The sequence below is a fragment of the Protopterus annectens genome, chromosome 3.part0 (assembly GCF_019279795.1).
Source record: "Protopterus annectens isolate FY-2018-M chromosome 3.part0, PAN1.0, whole genome shotgun sequence".
Lineage (NCBI taxonomy): Eukaryota > Metazoa > Chordata > Ceratodontiformes > Protopteridae > Protopterus > Protopterus annectens.
The window spans coordinates 1,714,479,673-1,714,497,243 of NC_056731.1; the positions used below are offsets into that span (position 1 = coordinate 1,714,479,673).

At 41.9% G+C, this 17,571-nt stretch overlaps 1 protein-coding gene across 1 annotated transcript in view; it reads right to left on the bottom strand.

The window, feature by feature from the left end:
• The window catches only part of KIAA0319 (KIAA0319 ortholog), a 2,335,945-nt gene that overhangs the window by 1,128,972 nt on the left and 1,189,402 nt on the right, over nucleotides 1–17,571 (bottom strand). Inside the window, exon 8 of the mRNA XM_044065978.1 lies at nucleotides 769–997. Within this exon, the coding sequence (XP_043921913.1) occupies nucleotides 769–997 (229 nt within the window). The remainder of the gene's footprint in view (nucleotides 1–768; nucleotides 998–17,571) is intronic.

Below are 17,571 nucleotides of genomic sequence, written 5' to 3' on the forward strand. Positions count from 1 at the left end.
GGGGGCATATCTGGGAGTGTGTAGAGTCCAGTCTAATATGGATTGGGTGTGGCGTGGGGCTAGGGAGGTGTGAAGACCAGTGATTAGCTGGGGAGTGTAGAGTGGGAGGAGCAGGGGGATGAATGCAGCGGGCGCAGCTATGGTTAACTAGTAAGTCCTTTATTTTTAAAAATTTAAGAGAGGGAATGTGATCCCGGGTTAATAGTTAAATCATACATGTACAGTGCAGCAAGAAAATGCCGGGGTGAAGCCCGACAAAAGCATTCTGTGGGACTACCAGTGAAATTAATCTGCTGTGGCAAAATTGAAGTTAGTGTGTGAATACAGGACAGGAAATGTGGTGGTGGATTTGTTATTAAATGAATTAGAAATGAGCAAACTTTTTGGATGTGTAATTTCATAGTTAAGAAAAGTACAGGAAGGGGAAGTGTTTTGAGTAAAGGTAAGCGGAATTGGGATGAAATGGCTTGGCAGGTCGAAAAATCTGTATAAAACGGAAGCTGAAGAAATGTGTTGGAGGATCGTGTAAGAAAAAGTACTTATAGGTGGTACAGTAGGGTAGGACAAATGGAGTGGTGAAAGCATGTTGGTTAGAACATAGAGTACGGAGTTAAAAACATCAAAAATATTTAAAAAAATGTTTAAACATTGCTCTTTCTTGATGTAACTTTTCAAATATTATTCAAATAATTGCCTACAGCATTCATCAATAAAAAAATAAAGAAGAAACAACTCATTCATACACCAGTGAAATGGTGTGTGAATTACCTGCATTTCCACCTCTTTCCTTTTATTCCTTGGACTAAGTGACCACTTATAGTTCATAACTTGGTGGTCATCAGTGCTGTGGTTTCCATTCAAGGTGAGATAATTCAAAGGTAATGCAATTTTTTGATCTGGACCAGCATTTGCAACTGGAGGGTAGTCCACTGGTTTTCTGACCATGACTGTTGCAGTGGTAGAGTTGGCTGCACCATCTGAGTCAATGACTGTCAACCTGTAGTGAAGATAGAATAATCTTTTCAGTCCAAAGGAGAGTAAATGCACAGATGATACACAGATTCCAAGTACAGAACTCTAAAATGAGGTTTGTTCAGTTTCAATGTTACTATGTATATATGTACCTCCTGGTTACTCAATTAAACCACAATATTCAGTAGAAAACTAGGACGATAACTACCTTACACTAACAAGGCCACCATTCAATCTGGACATTGGGGAAAGATATTTTACTAATTTTTTTCCATGTAAACTGGAACAGCCTTCCACAAAAAATAACATACGCTACTGATTACAGGGCTTTTAGATGCAACATATATGATTACTTAAAAAATGCTACAAATCCATCTGCAATCAGGACATAGTATAATCTCACAAATCACATTTTGGAAATCAAAACCTAAAAAAATCTATATTAGAAGTGCTGAATATAGTAACAGAGACAAAAGAACTGGAACTGAGATCTTTAGAAAAGGGTAGGAGCAAACTACATAGGAAAAATGGGAATTGTGGGAACAATACATATAGGGGAGGAATGACTTTTAAAAGAAGACTGGACTTAAATGAGCTGTGTAATGTCTGACTGACAATGATTGAGTAGATTATAAGTGATGTATAATGTTTGCAATTGGGAGTGTGTCAATATGGTTTGTGATGTAAAATACTTGCAACTAGGATTGTGTCAGTGTGGTGCATTTTCATTTATATAAATTTATGATTGCTTATGTGATGGTTTCATAAAGATGTTTCTTGCTTAAAAAGGGGTAGGAACTGAACAATTTATGTAATGTTGCTTAGGTTATATGATATATAGCAATATATGTGAAGTATAATATTTGTTAATGTTAATTTAATACAGTTTGATTACTTTTGTATAAATGTAAATTTGCCTATATCACAAGTGATAATTCAATAAAGGTGTTCAAAAAACATACAGTAATGCTTATTCTTATCTAAAATGCATACCATAGATCAAACTGATGACATCAACAAAGTAAAAATGTAAATAAAGCTCTCTACACATCTGTTGTAAAACTGTCCTAATGATCCTTTCTCTTTTCTCCTCAGCATCTATATTTCCTACACTGGCCTCACTACATATGTCTATACTTCCTAAAAATGATCTCTCTCTCTCTCTCTCTCTCTCTCTCTCTCCTTATTACTAATACATATGATCTTTTCTCTGTTATTAATTACAGTAGTGACTAACGAAAAGAATGGCTTAAGTCTGTGATACACAAATATTTCTTTGGTTAATATGCTGTGTGCAATTCCATATACATAATGGTGCTCTTATATTTGTTCAATTATAATTAGAACAAGTTCTACCACAAAATGTTATACCTCTTTGGGCAAGTAAGAAATAATAGCCATTACAGCATAGTCTTGAGTGTACATTTTTTACTGGCTGTAGGACTTGCTTTAGTTGCATCCTAGCTTACCTTAAGCCAGTCTATTAATTTCCCTGTGTTTTTTCCTAACCCCTAAATAAGAGAGAAAACATTCTTCATACTCTGGATGTCCAAAGGCACTGAATATTTATGTTTTCATTTGAGAAATTTGAAGGAATGGTCCATTAAAGGACAACAACAGTATTCTATTATTAAATGCTCAATTTCTCTGTCCTTTTTCTTCCTATTTACTGTCATTGTTATGAATGAACAACAATACAGCATTTAAAATATTTTATATCTATTGTTTCCCTCAACTAGATCAGTACCTTACTGTGGAGGTTTCACTTTTATCCCACCCTGGAAAAGCTTGCTGCAGTCTCCAATTCATTAAAGTCATCAAGGCCAGTGAATACAGGTAGTTTTCAGGCCAAGTTTCTCCACAAACTGACATCACCATGACCATCCAAAAAATCCACCCGGTCCTTCCCCTACCCATACAGAAAATAAAAGGCTAGAACAAGGACGCTGTACATGAGTGAAGTCTCCTGCTGTGAGCTATCAATCACGGCAGGTAACCGCTCAAATGACCCTTAGCACTTTGACAGCTAGGTGTGAAGGGGAATGGGAGATAACTCAAAGTAGTACAATTCAGGCTTTACAAAAGACTGCAGTTTAGCCATTCTAAAAAGAAGCAGCAGTAAAAAGCACTTTGGAAGTCTGTTCTGTGGCATTTGTGCGGTTTGTGTTTTAATTAGTCACTGAACTGCATGAAATTTTACTTAAAAGTAACTGACTGAAAGACAGCAGTGTATGCATGTAAAATCAATTCCATGATGGGCTTTAGGGAGAAAGAGGCCTGCATGATGTAAGTTTTACAGACAGGTACTGCATTGTGGGATACCTAGAGGCAGACAAAACAATCAGAATTACTTCAAGATGCCAGATCTCATGTGGTCAGACTCAGAAATTATGTATACAAATATTTGAAAACCTGTAAATAGGTCTAGAGTGGTATTAAAATGTAGAAAACATCAAACCACAATGAAATAAACATGTTTTTTCAGTCTGTGGATTCCTTTTCTCCTGTAACAAAAAAGGCTTAAAAAAATATGATCTGTAGAGTCTTTATGTTTTAGTCCCAATTGTTTTTTATTGAGAAAGTGCTGTGATCATTCCACTTATGATGTGCTTGGACAGGTACATGCAGAATGGGGCATTGTATTCAATGTTTGACCTAAAGTGCAGTGTCATCCCCTTTGGTAAAAACTCTGTACCCATGAACTACCACATAGGCAGCACTCTACTTAACACCGAATGCTTGATAAGAGACCTTGGGACCCAGGTGGAAAGTAGTCTCTCCTTTGATAGTCACATTGCCACAGTAGTCAGGAAGTCCTTCTACGTGGCACACCTCATCTTAAAAGGGTTCTCATCCAGGAAAAAAAGAGGTCATCGTTCCCCTCTACTCGACACTCATTAGACCCACTATAGAGTACAACGCCCCTTTTGGAATGTACCTCACAAGACATCTGCAGCAGCTGGAAAGGCCACAGAAGTACCTCAGAAAGAGGATTACTGGACTCAAACAAATGCCCTAAACTGACTGCCTCAAAAAACTCCAGCTTTACTCCGTAGCACATCGCCTACTCAGAGGTGCTCTCTGCCTAACATATAAAGCTATGTCAAACCCAGAGCTGTTGGACATACTACACCTAAAGAAATCCCAATCCCTCCGAGCTACACGCTCAAGGGACCTAAACCTTGTCACCACAATAAACAGGACATGCTGGAGGGACAGAGTCCTATCCCGGAGACTTCCCATACTCTGGAACAGACTACCCATCTATGTCAAGCAAAGTTCTTCATTAGCACTCTTCAAGAAAAATCTTGATGAGTGGATGGGAAATAGGAAATACACCCCGGGGATCACTTCTGTGTCTCTGCTCGACAGTGGCACAGGAAAATAACTTTCTTGGGTGGTGTAAGCCAGGGAACCTTGTTGGCTAGGCTTACGTAGGCCCTTGGGCCGATAGCCTAGTACCTACCTATGAACCTATGAACCTATAATTAGTGCCGAGGGCCTCACAGCAAGAGGTTCTCCTGTTCGATTCTTAGCCGGAGTGTGGGGAGTGCCTTCTGTGTGGAGTCTGCATGCCCTCCCCGCGGTTGGGTGGGCGTTCGAAAGACATGCGTGAATGGGCGTGCCTTCGTTGAAGGTTGAACATCGAGCTGGCACCTCGGCCTTCATTAAAATCTACTGCCAATCATTAGCGGACTGGAGTTCCACTGTGGCAACCCCTAACCGGGAAAAGCCGAAAGACAACAACAACAGTGGAAAAATTATATCTCTGGACCTGAATGAAATACCTATAAATACAAGTTCTGCAATGAAAAAGAACTTCTTTACAACAGTGGATATATATGGTGATCAAAGAATAGCTCATTGTCAATACAGCTTCCCAGATCTCTAACTACATGTTATATTTTCAGGGATGTGTTGTCAATGTGATAGCTACAAGGGTAGTCATTCCTTGCAGAATAATACAATTATACACTTCTTGGCATTTAGTTTTAGTCCATGGTTTTGACACCAACCATTTGTTCTTGACAGGTCTTATTAGAAAATCTTGGTGCCTTCTGGGAAGTTTATGATGGCACCGGGTTTGCAGTCATCTGCAGAAGTGGTCAGCCACAACCCCTTAACATTAGCTTTGACCTCTGAGAAGTAAATGCTAAACAGGAGTGATTCAAGGACTGAACCCTGGGGTGCACTCCTAATGACAGGTCTTGCAGGAGCCACCTACCATAACTTCCTGGGTTCTATCTGTAATCCAATGGGCTATCCAATGATTTACATTGGGATTGACATTTAGCTGGAAGAGTTTATCTATGATACCTGAATGCAGGATGGTGAGTACCGTTTTGTCCTTGTTCATTTTTTTAACAATGTTTTCAAAGATGTTGACAAGGTAAAGTAGGCAGGACCTGCCCCTGATGAATCTGAACTGTGTTGGGTTGAAAGTCTGCTGGTTGACTATAACTTTATTTATTAATTCCACAGTGGTCTTTTCCACAGCCTTACTGATGATACTGGTCAGGATTATGGGTTACCCAGATTTGCTGAAGCACAACCTTTGTGCAACAGAAAGACTGTTGCTGTCCTTTTTTCTTTTATTATAGAGCTTGTTTATATTTGGGTATTACTATAGGGGCTTATTTTTTAATTTGGCATTTTATTCACTTCTGAGGTGGACTGATGAGTCTATGCAGCTATTTATATGTGCATGGAATTTAGCAGTGAATAATTCCACATACACAGTGGGGTCGCTAAGATGGAATGGGCTTTTGAATTTAGCCAGGTCATTACTCAGTTTTAGTAGATTAGCCTAAGCATAATCTTCAAACACCAAGGTATCTGAATATGTTTGAATGTGTTTCAGGTTTCAGTCTTACGGTAAATGTGATCGACCTGTGGTCTGATTTGACCAGGGAGGAAGCTGCAGTTGGTGGGGAATAATGCTGCCTCATTCTGGTAAGGATGAAGTCCAGGATTTTATCACCCCTGGTTGGGCTGTGAACTAACTGGTCCAAGGACTTTGTATTGATGAAGTCCATAAATCTCTGGGAATATGTTTTTAAGGATGTATAATTCTCCCGGTATATGGAAGGGTAGCTGAAATCTTCTAGGCAAATGGTGTTCAGCTTAATACATAGAGTCCCCATTCTATTTAAATATGAGGTATGGACTTAGGGGGAGATAGCCAGGGTCCTATAGTTAGCTGTGATATAACAAGGGATTTTGTTATTAGTAAGTTGGATGTGGAGGAGTTCTAGATTTTTATCTCGTCTACTGAGCCTAGAGGTTAAAAAAAAAACTTAAAAGAATATGGAGACACCACTACCTTTAGTGCCTTCATCTGAGCATTCTGATTCTGAGGAAAATATGTTGTCAGATTTCCCTCCTGTAGAGATATCTTTTGCTGACTCTAAAACAAAAGAAGTTTTTCAGTAGGAGCAGAATGAAATTCCTGTGACAAAGAAAATATATTATGATTAGTCACTGTTACAGATGCTTAAAGCTGTAGCTATTTCTGCAGTGTTGTCTACTTTAAAGGATGTTTTTAGCTTAACTGATACTCAGCCTTCTATTTTCAAGAAGTCAAACAGGTTATATAAGACACCCCAAACACGCAAGTACCCATTTTCTAATCCTAGAGCAAATCCAGTTGTTATTTGTCCAAATCTGCTGCTGCTAAACAACAAACCCCATTCCCTCAGAGAAGGGTGGAAAAGCAATGGATAAGTTGAGGAAGAAAATGTATTCCACTACTACTTTAACTTTCAGGATTTTAAACTGCCAAGCTCATATGTTAAAAGTTTTTAGCATTGCTTTCAGAGAACATGCAGAAGTTAAAGGTTAACCTTTTTTCTTCTGAAATAAAGAATTCATTAACTGCTTCTGTTACAGCTGCTTCTTCGTTGACTAAGCATATTTTAAACTGTACTTATGATGTTAATGAGTCATCCCACAGAGATGATGCTTCTTGATTAGTCTTGATAAGACTTGCTTGGCTTCATTCTCAAAATCTTGATAAATCTAAGATTTTAAATGTTCCCGTATGTAAAGTTACTCTGTTTGGCCCTTCTGCAGCTGAGGCAGTGGCTCTGAAGCCATCAACACCTCACAGCTCTCTACAACAAAGATATTCTCAGGTGCGCCAAAGGCACCATGAAGACCAGGGCCTCCATTCAGATTATGCACCCCAGAATATAGGGCAAGACTATAATCTTCTAAGCCTTGTCTAAGGGCAAGCAAAAACTAACACTTCTAAGTGTTCAACTCTACATTGTTGGGTACTTTCCCATGAAATGGGGTTGGGGAAGACTTTTTCTAATCTGTAGTAACCTTCTAGGGAATACATTCATGGAAGAGACAACACCAGGACCACCTCCAAGGAATCCATGGATAGTACTACCAACAGCTAGTTGCTTAGGTAAGGAAACAATCAAAGAATCTTCTGCCAGACTTTAGCCACAATGGCCAACATTTTGGTGCATAATTCCCAAACTGCATCACTTGGTACTAAAAGTGCTACCCAGTTTAAATGAACCAGAGGATTTTCTTGTGTGGAATCCCATTGTTGATGCAGTGAAGATGTTCATCATGTCCAGTGAAATGTTACGGAACTCGACTATCACAAGAGTATAATGCTTTGCAGTGTGATCTTCCAGGACAGCATGTACCACATATACTGGCTGAAACTGCTGAAAAGAATGGGACAAAAGCTCTATGATCTCTTTTGGTCCAGGAGGAAGAGGCAGGAAGGAAACTCCCACCCTTCCTCCTTGAATGCAATAGCCTATATGCCCTGTTTGAACAGTGAAGTATGGGCCTATCCTAAGAATTCAATTAATAATACACAGTCTCTCTCTCCAGAAGCTCTTTCTAGGGCAGGACGTGTGAGCTTTAGGATCTATCAGAATAAGATAACGTCTAGAATCCACTAATCCTTTAAGATGGTGAGAGTTAACCTGAATTCAGAGAACCACTCCATCCAATGGAGGGCCCCAGACAGTAGTCAAGGGTTGTGGCTGACCTACTGAGACAGTCACCACCTCTGTCAACTTTGCCAGAACTGGAGGGGGCAAGACTATGAGACTCTTGAATGTTTTTCCAAAACTAAAGTTTTCTTGCAATCAAGTCTTTGGTAGATCAAGCCCTCATGAAGCCCTCAACCAGAATGTTGTTTCTTAGATCCCCTTAATAAAGCAGAGCCTCAACAGTGACAACCTGTATGGGTACATATCCATGCCTGTGGTCCTGACTAAAGTATCAGTAATTCAAAGTTGAAGCAAAATAAAAGATATCCCAATGAAGAAGCTGAGGCCAAAAAGTTAAAAAGGTCTTTGATCCGAAACTCAGAAGGCTCCTCCAGCTTTTCTACGGCCAGACAAACTTGACACAGTGAAAAAAGGACACGCAAGATGAATATCTGATTCCTCCAAAGCCCCAATACGCAGAAGACATTTTTACCACACCTATCCAAATCTCTGTACTCCTTGTATAATGACAAAGTAGAAAAATGTTGTAATCCCTAGGATCTATGCTTAACTAAGAAGAACACAAAGGGATCATCAATAGGGTGCTTAGCAAGACAGTCTGATAACTTAGGTGGCAGTTAATAAATTATTCTGACCTTCTGGGTCTGAAAGTACACAGTCTCTTTGCTTCCAGGCTATTCTGATATCATCCCTAACAGACAGCTCCAAGGGAGAGATGAAGTAAGGCCCTTAAGGCTTTTTCTACAAAAATGTACAAGGTGCTTCTGAAAGAATTAAATAGGTAAGGACTCAGACTAAGATGTTTCTTATGGATTCATCAACAAGTGAAAACAAACTGAAGTTACGAAAACAAAATCGCCACTGATTCTAAAGACAACCACAAAGCATTCTACAGCTATATCAAGCATCTCAATGGCAACACTCAGATCTGCTCTGAGTTACAGCACAATTGCACTAAATATACAGAACCAACTGATATTGCCAACATCCTGGCAGATAGGTTCAGTGCTAACTTTACCCCCCCCCCTCACCCCCTAAAAGGCCTGTCTCTATACCGGAAGAATGCAAAGTTCCCGTAATCATGGCTGCACAGGTAAAAACCACACTCTCCAAAGCCAAGAACAGAGCATTCATGGGACCTGACAACATCCCAGGCTGCGTTCTACACGAACTACAGAACGAACTGGCACCCCACCTAAGTACCATGTTCAATCATAGCCTCACCTCAGGCTTTGTGCCCACTGAATGGTGCACAGCGATGGTTACCCCACTCCACAAAGGGGGAGCCATCACGGACCGCAGGAACTACCGCCCCATTCATTAGCCTGACGAGCATGGTTTGCAAGGCTATGGAACGTATCATCATGGAACTTATAAACAATGACACTGGTAATCTCCAAACTCTGGGCCCCACCCAGTTCGGATTTGTAAAAGGCAGATCATGTCTCCTAAACCTGATAGACTTCTTTGAAGCGGTCACCAAAGCTGAATATGAGGGTAAAGTGGTTCACACAGCCTATATAGATCTCGCCAAGGCTTTCAACACCATCCCCCACTCTGGAATTATAGATAAACTCACTAAACTAGGTATAAATCCCTATGTCACAAGATGGGTTGCCAACTGACTCACTGGCAGAACCCACACTGTGAAAGTAGCAGACTCCAAATCCGACTTCAGACCAGTGACAAGTGGAGTACCACAGGGTTCAGCCCTGGGTCCTCTCCTGTTTGGTATCTACTTCTCTGAAGTACAGGCTAACACAGATGGTCTTTGGCTAACGAAGTTCACAGATGACTGCAAACTAGGAGCCATAATTGAAACTTCTAATGATGTGAGCATCCTACAACAGGGCATTACTGAGACAGATTGCCTGGTGTCAAAGCCATGGCCTCAAGCTCAATGCCAAAAAGTGCATTGTCATCCCGTTTGGTAAAAACTCTGAACCCGTGAACTACCACATAGGCGGTAGTCTACTTAACACCAAAAGTGTGATAATAGACCTTGGGACACAGGTGGACAGTAGTCTCTCCTTTGATAATCACATCGCCACAGTAGTCAGAAAATCCTTCTACGTGGCACACCTCATCACAAAAGGTTTCTCATCCAGGAAAAACGAGGTCATTGTTCCCCTCTACTCATCACTCATTAGACCCATTATAGAATACAGCACCCCTTTTGGTATACACCTCACAAAACATCTACAACAACTGGAAATGCCACAGAAATACTTCACAAAAAGGATTACCAGCCTCAAACAGATGCCCTACGCAGACCGTCTGAAAAAACACCAGCTTTACTCCATCGCATATCGCCTACTCAGAGGCGATCTCTGCCTAACATACAAAGCTATGTCAATCCCAGAGCTGTTGGACATGCTTCACTTAAAGAAATCTCACTCCCTCCGAGCTACGCACTCTAGGGACCTAAACCTTGTCACCACAATAAACAGAACATGCTGGAGGCATAGATTCCTGTTACAGAGACTTCCCATACGCTGCAACAAACTACCTATCTATATCAAACAAAGCTCCTCATTAGCACTCTTCAAGAAAAATCTTGATGATTGGATGGGAGATAGGAAATTCACCCCAGGGATCACTTTTGTGGCTCTGCTCGACAGGGGCACAGGAAAATAATTTTCTTACGTGGCGAAAGCCAGGGTACCGTTTTGGCTAGGCTTATATAGGCCCTAAAGCCAATAGCCTAGTACCTACCTATCAACCTATGAACCTATGACAGCCTCGGAATTAGAGGCCTTGAAATTCACTGACTCCACGTAACATCCAGGCTGTCAGGGAAAGACATGACCGCCACTTACCCATGGGGTAAGCTCATGCACAATTCAGTTTGTGAAAGACCAGCAAGCACTGAACACTGGCAGATAGTGAACTGGCATCAAAGCACATGTTACCCAAAGGTTGCATCCCATGGAGAGAGGGCCATGCCAGCCTGGTACAGGCTTGAGACCTAACTCCCTAACCACATGACTCCACAGGCATGTCTCAGACTTCCACAAGATATCATACAAATGCTTGAAATCCTGTCTCTGATAAGCAATCTCCAGCACTGGGTGATCTTTTTTGCCTGGAGCTTGGAGACCTGAACCAGCATGAAAGCCCCTGGTTCTAATTACATATTATCCACAACCAGGTGACTTAAGGGGCCAATCATTGAGATCAGCCTGGCTAAACAACAGCTCCAGCCAATCAATGAAAGACAGGAAAGCAGAAGAATCGTGAGAGGCAACCTTCAGGGTGGAAGTGGAGGGTATGCCTCTACTATCCCCAGGTTACTGAAATAAACCTGAGGACAGGAATAGGCTCAAACATTTGCTTGTTGAGTGTGAAAGCAACATTTGCATGCAACAGTGGCTGACTAACACTGGACATACACTAAGAAGCTTGAGTTCTGTACTGAGCCTCTAAGTATCTGACCTTGTAATGATACAACAGTGAATGTCTGGAACTACTAGCAAGGCACTCCCACAGGCCCTATGCATATATGTAAGCACGTATTTGCTTTTGTTTACCAAGTCAGTTTAACTCTGAGTATGATACCCCTTTTCAGTGGAAGCCCAGGGAGAAAAGTTCTGAAAATTGTTACATCAAAAAAAGTATTCAGCACATACATGTAGCACCCAGTATTAGTTTTTAAACAGAATGAAGAAACACTCAAACACATGTAGCATTCAGTAACACTTTTTACAAAGAATGAGTAATAACATTTTTAAAAAAATGTGCCACAAGCCATCACCATTTTCATGAAGTAACCTGAACCATGGCACTTGTAACAGTTATTAACAGTATTTTATTCACTGAGGCAATAAAGGTAATACTGGTGAATGTTCTGTCTACTAATCTGATGACCACAGCAGAAATCTACTATTGACTGCAAGGCTCAAATTCCTAACTTTGTAAGCAAAAAAATAAAAAAAGATGGCAGAATTTGAAGATGAAGCTGATGATGCACCTGCATACCTCTCAACCTCACAGATTTCAAAATGACAGCAGAGAGCCATCACAAAACATAACATAGGGTCCAAAATCAAAGCAATCAAAATTTGGTTATGCATAAATTTCTGACTCTGGGGAATGAGGACATAATGTAAAAAATTGCCACACAGAGAGCAACACCTGTAAAATTAGGACTCTTATGATGCTAACAGATGTGCAATTACATAGCTGTAAAATAAATATATCCTTACTACACTGTGATAAGTTACACATGCAAATTTCCTTACAGTACAAAATCACCTAAGCCCCCTGGAGAATATTAAGGTCTAGCTTAACACTCTCATACTAGGTGACTTCAACTACCCCTCCATTAACTGGGAAAACTACTCATGTACCAATACACTTGCCCAATGTTTTCTGGAGTTCATTATGTCCAATTCCCTGGACCAGCTCGTTCTTACCCCAACTAGAGGTAGCAATATTCTTGATCTGGTCATTACTAACATGGGTGACCATTGCTCTACACCAATAGTCAACTCCTCCCTGATTAGATCCGACCACAAACTAATCACCTTGGAAATCCACATACCCCCCCCCCCCCCCAAGGTAACCACCATGAAAAACTTCTCCGGCGCTAACTTTGGGCTCCTAAAACAGAGGTGGCTAACTTCACTGCACCCATGCAAATGGAGATCAGTTGCATGACCTACAAATCATACACCAAAGCACTGTACGAAGACGTACACAAATGCATGGATCTCATCATATGCAATAGAACCAAGACGCTCTCCTCTAAAAAAAGGAAGCCAATCTGGTGGTCTCCTGCCATAAACAAACTCTATACAGAAGGAGGAAACTGATGTGGAATAAGGTGAAGTCCCAAGACTGGAAATTATCAGCCTCAGCAAAAAGTTGAGATCTCTCATCAAATCCTCTAAAGCTAGCTATGAAAACAGAATTTCAGCAGATAGTAAAGACAACCACAAGGCCTTCTATAGTTATGTAAAAAATCTCCACGGCAATACCCAGATTTGCTCTGAGCTACTGCACAATGGTACCTCCTATACTGAGCCAACAGATATTGCCAATATACTGGCCGACAGATTCAGTGCCAACTTTACCCCTCTCTCCCCCCCTAAGGGACCAGTCACAATACCAGTAGATTGCCAGGCACCCAGTAATACTGCTGCATAGGTTAAAACAGCACTGTCCAAGGCCAAGAATACAGCTTCTATGGGACCTGACAATATCCCTGGCTGTGTTCTAAATGAACTACAGATTGAACTGGCACCTCACCGGTGTGTCCTGCTCAATCACAGCCTCACCTCAGGCTTTGTCCCTACCAAATGGCGCACTGCTACAGTCATCCCTCTCCACAAAGGAGGAGCGACTACAGACCCTGGGAACTTTTTCCCCATTAGCCTGATGAGTCTGATATGCAAAGCTATGGAACACATCATCATGGACCTGATAAACAAGGATACAGGGAATCTCCAAACTCCGGATCCCACACATTTTGGTTTTGTGAAGGGTAGATCATGCCTGCTCAACTTGGTCAACTTCTTTGAGTCAGTCACCAGAGCTGTGAATGAAGGCAAGGTGGTTCATCCAGGCTACCTTGATCTGACCAAGGCCTTTGATACCATTTCCCCACTCAGGAATAATAGAAAAACTCACTAAGCTAGGCATCAACCCCTATATCACTAGGTGGGTTGCAAACTGGCTCACAAGCAGAACCCACAGTGTGAAAGTAGCTGACTCCAAGTCAGACTGCCGACCAGTCACCAGTGGAGTCCCCCAGGGTTCGGTCCTGGGTCCTCTCCTGTTTGGTATCTACTTCTCTGAAGTCCAGTCCAACACGAAGGAACTCTGGCTGACAAAGTTCACAGATGATTGCAAATTGGGAGCTATTATTAACTCTCCAAGTGATGTTAACATCCTACAGAAAGGCCTCATTGAGACCAACGACTGGCGTTAGAACCATGGCCTTAAGCTCAATGCCAAAAAAATGTGTTGTCATCCCACTTGGGAAAAACCCGGTTCCTATAAATTACCACATTGATAGTTCACTGAACACAAGGCGTTATAAGAGATCTGGGAACACAAACTGACAGCAACTTCTCTTCTGACCACCACATTGCCACTGTGGTCAGAAAGTTCTTCTATGTGGCACATCTCATTACTAAGAATTTTTCATCCAGGAAGAAAGAGGTCATTGTCTCCCTCTACTCTTCCCTCATTACGCCAATCATTGACTACAATGCCCCATTTGGCATGTACCTCACTAAACACCTGCAACAACTGGAGAGGCCACAAAAGTACCTCACAAAGAGGATCCTAGGCCTTAAACACTTGTCCTATAATGGACAGGCTAAAAAATCTCCAACTGTTCTCTGTCTCATATCGCCTACTTAGAGGAGATCCCTGCTTGACTTACAAAGCCATGTCTGACCCAGCTCTGTTAGAAATGCTACATCTAAAGAAATCCCAATCCCTCCGCACCACACACTCCAGAGACCTCAACCTCATTACCACAATCAACACAAAGTACAGTTTTGTACCTACCATAAATGTAGATGTTCGAGTGTATTCACTGCTGCAGTCATTACACTTGGGTTATCCTGCCGTTAGGCGGTCCCGCAGTCGGCCAGAGTTCCAAAGTCTTGGCCCGGTGTCGGTTGCTGTCGCTTCTTCCCTGACGTCAGTGCGCCAGGGGTATATAAGATGCAGCCGACGCCATTTTCTTCAGTTTTTCTTGCCCCAGATGTCAGGTGCCCCCAAATAGGTAGGCAATATATATTGCTAATAAAAAATACATCAAGAATAAAAACAATACCTTCAGTTACAAGTAAATACACCACATAGGTTGTATAGGGTAGAAAGGTATAGGTAAGTCCCAGCTAAGAAAGAGGGGATGGAGGGTGGGTAACCTGGACTGCAGCACTCGAACATCTACATTTATGGTAGGTACAAAACTGTTCTATGTTCATCGTGTTTCACTGCTGCAGTCATTACACTTGGGTTGAATCCCAAAGCTGAGGTTGGGTGGCTGGGTCTATAAAGGATTCGGGGTGGCTATGAGGCCCTGCCTCACTGCCATGGCAAAGCCAGCTCTGGATTTAGTGTAAAGAGGTAAGTGGTAATGCTTGGTAAAGGTGTGCACTGAACTCCAAGTTGCAGCTTCCAAAATATCCTTGGTAGGTACTCCTCTAAGGAAGGCAGTTGAAATGGCTGTTGCCCTGGTGGAATGTGGCCTAATGTTGCTAGGTACAGTTTTTCCATGCTGTGTGTTGCAGAAACAGATACAGTGTCCTATCCACTTTGAAATGGTCTGCTTTGAAATAGCCTTTCCCTGTGATCCTGCAGCATATGCTACAAACAATTGCTCAGATTTCCTGAAAGCTTTTGTTTTGTCCAAGTAGAAGCGTAACTGCCTGTGTATGTCCAATGAGTGCAGAAGTCTCTCCCCTTTATTCTGGGGATCTGGATAGAATATTGGCAAGTGAATAGTTTGGTTAAGAGCCACACTGGATACCACCTTTGGCATAAATGTAGGGTTTGTTAAGAAACCTTGTCCTGATGAAAAATGATGAAAGGTTCCACTGCCATTAGTGCCTGTAACTCTGAGACTCTTCGTGCTGAGGTTATTGCCAAAAGCAGAGCAGTTTTCCATGACACATATTTTAATTCTGCTGAATTGGCTGGCTCAAAAGGAGGTAAAGTTAGTTTTTCCAAGACAAAGTTGAGGTCCCAAGTTGGTGTTGGTGCTCTCCGGGGCGGTCTTAACTTTTTAGCCCCTCTGAGGTACTGTTTCAATAATGGATGAGAGAATATAGGAGGATCCGTGTTGTAATGAGCTGAGATGGCAGAGGCGTGGATCTTAATGGATGAAAAGGATAGGCCTTTGTCCAGCATCTCAGTTAAGTATTGTAATATCTGAGGAATATTTGGAACAAGAGTGTCAAAGCTTTGTGCCTGGTTCCAGGCACAGAATCTATTCCACTTTTCTGAATAGGATTTCCTGGTGCTGGGCCTCCTGGCCTCCAAAATGACATCCATGACTGCTTTAGAAAGAGGTGTTGGCTGCTTGGTTAAGTAATCTGCCATGCAGCCAAGTTTAAGGTTTTGAGCTGGCTGTGCAGGATCTGATTGTTTTGTTGAGTCAGAAGATGAGGAATTTGAGGTAAAATCCATGCTGGGCCTTCAGTCAAGTTCTTTAAGATTGGGTACCAGTGCTGGCGTGGCCAGTCTGGGGCAATCAGGATAATTTTTGGCCTTTCTTGTCTGGCTTTTAGGAGTACCGGTGGGAAGGCAATAAACTTTTAGGGTTTTTCAGCTGAACGAGAGAGCATCCACTTTCCATGCTTGTGTGTGGTAAGTCCTTGTGCAGAATTTCTGTAGTTGGCAGTTCAGAGGGGAGGCAAATAGATCTATGTCTGGGCATCCCCATTTTTGTGTTATCATGCTGAAGACTTGTGTATTTAATTTCCACTCGTCAGGATCCATGATGTTTCTGCTTAAGTCGTCTGCCAGAGTATTTTTCTTTCCTGGCAGGAATTGTGCTTGCAGATGAACTTGATAGGTCAGTGCTGTGTTCCACAAAGTCATGGCTTGTCTGCAGAGGGGGTAAGAAAGAGTGCCCCCCTTGCTTGTTTATGTACCACATAACTGTGGTGTTGTCCATCTTTAGTAATAGTTGTCCTGGATGCAGAAGGTCCTTGAAAGCTATAAGGGCATTTTGTACAGCTAGCATCTCTTTTTGATTGATGTGAAGATGCATTTGGTCTGCGGCCCACTTGCCCTGAATACATTTTCCTGCCATGTGTGCTCCCCAGGCGTAATCCGAAGCATCTGTTGTTAGTGTCTGCCTGGCTGTGGGTAAAGTGAAAGGATGTCCCTTGTTGTGGTGACATGCCTGTGCCCACCATCGAAACTCCTGTTGTAGGGAATAAATGGTATTACTGTTTCCAAACTGTGACAGTGTTGAGTCCAAACACGTTTTAGGTACCACTGTAATTTCCTCATATGCAGTCTGGCATATGGTATTAGTAGTATGCAGGACGCCATGAACCCCAAGGCCTGCAGAATTTTTCTTGCAGGGAGGTGGGGCTTTGTTGCCATCAACTGAAAGTACTGAGTCAGTTGTCTTTGCTTGTCTGGCGTGAGATAAGCCATCTGGGCCGTTGTATTTAAGCTGGCACCCAGGAATATTATCTCTTGTGAGGGCACTAGTTTTGACTTCTTTCCGTTTACTGTGTACCCTAGGCAAATTAGCAATCTTTTTACAAACGCCAGATGCTTTAGAAGAATGTCCTTGCTCTCTGCCTGTATAAGGCAGTCATCCAAGTAGGGATATATTTGAATTCCTTTTTGTCTGCAAAATGCAATTACTGGTGCCAGGCATTTTGTGAAGACCCTGGGCACAGTAGATAAGCCAAAGGGCAGTGCAGAGAATTGGTAATGCATTGTTCCAGCTATGAACCTGAGGTATCTTCTGCAATTTTGTCTGATTGGGACATGCAGGTATGCCTCTTTGAGGTCCAAAATAACAAGCCAAACCTTCTTGCCCAGCATGGGAAGAAGTTGCTGTAGTGTCAACATTTTCAATTTTGGAACATCCACGTAAGCATTTAGAGTAGATAGGTCCAGTATGGGTCTCCAG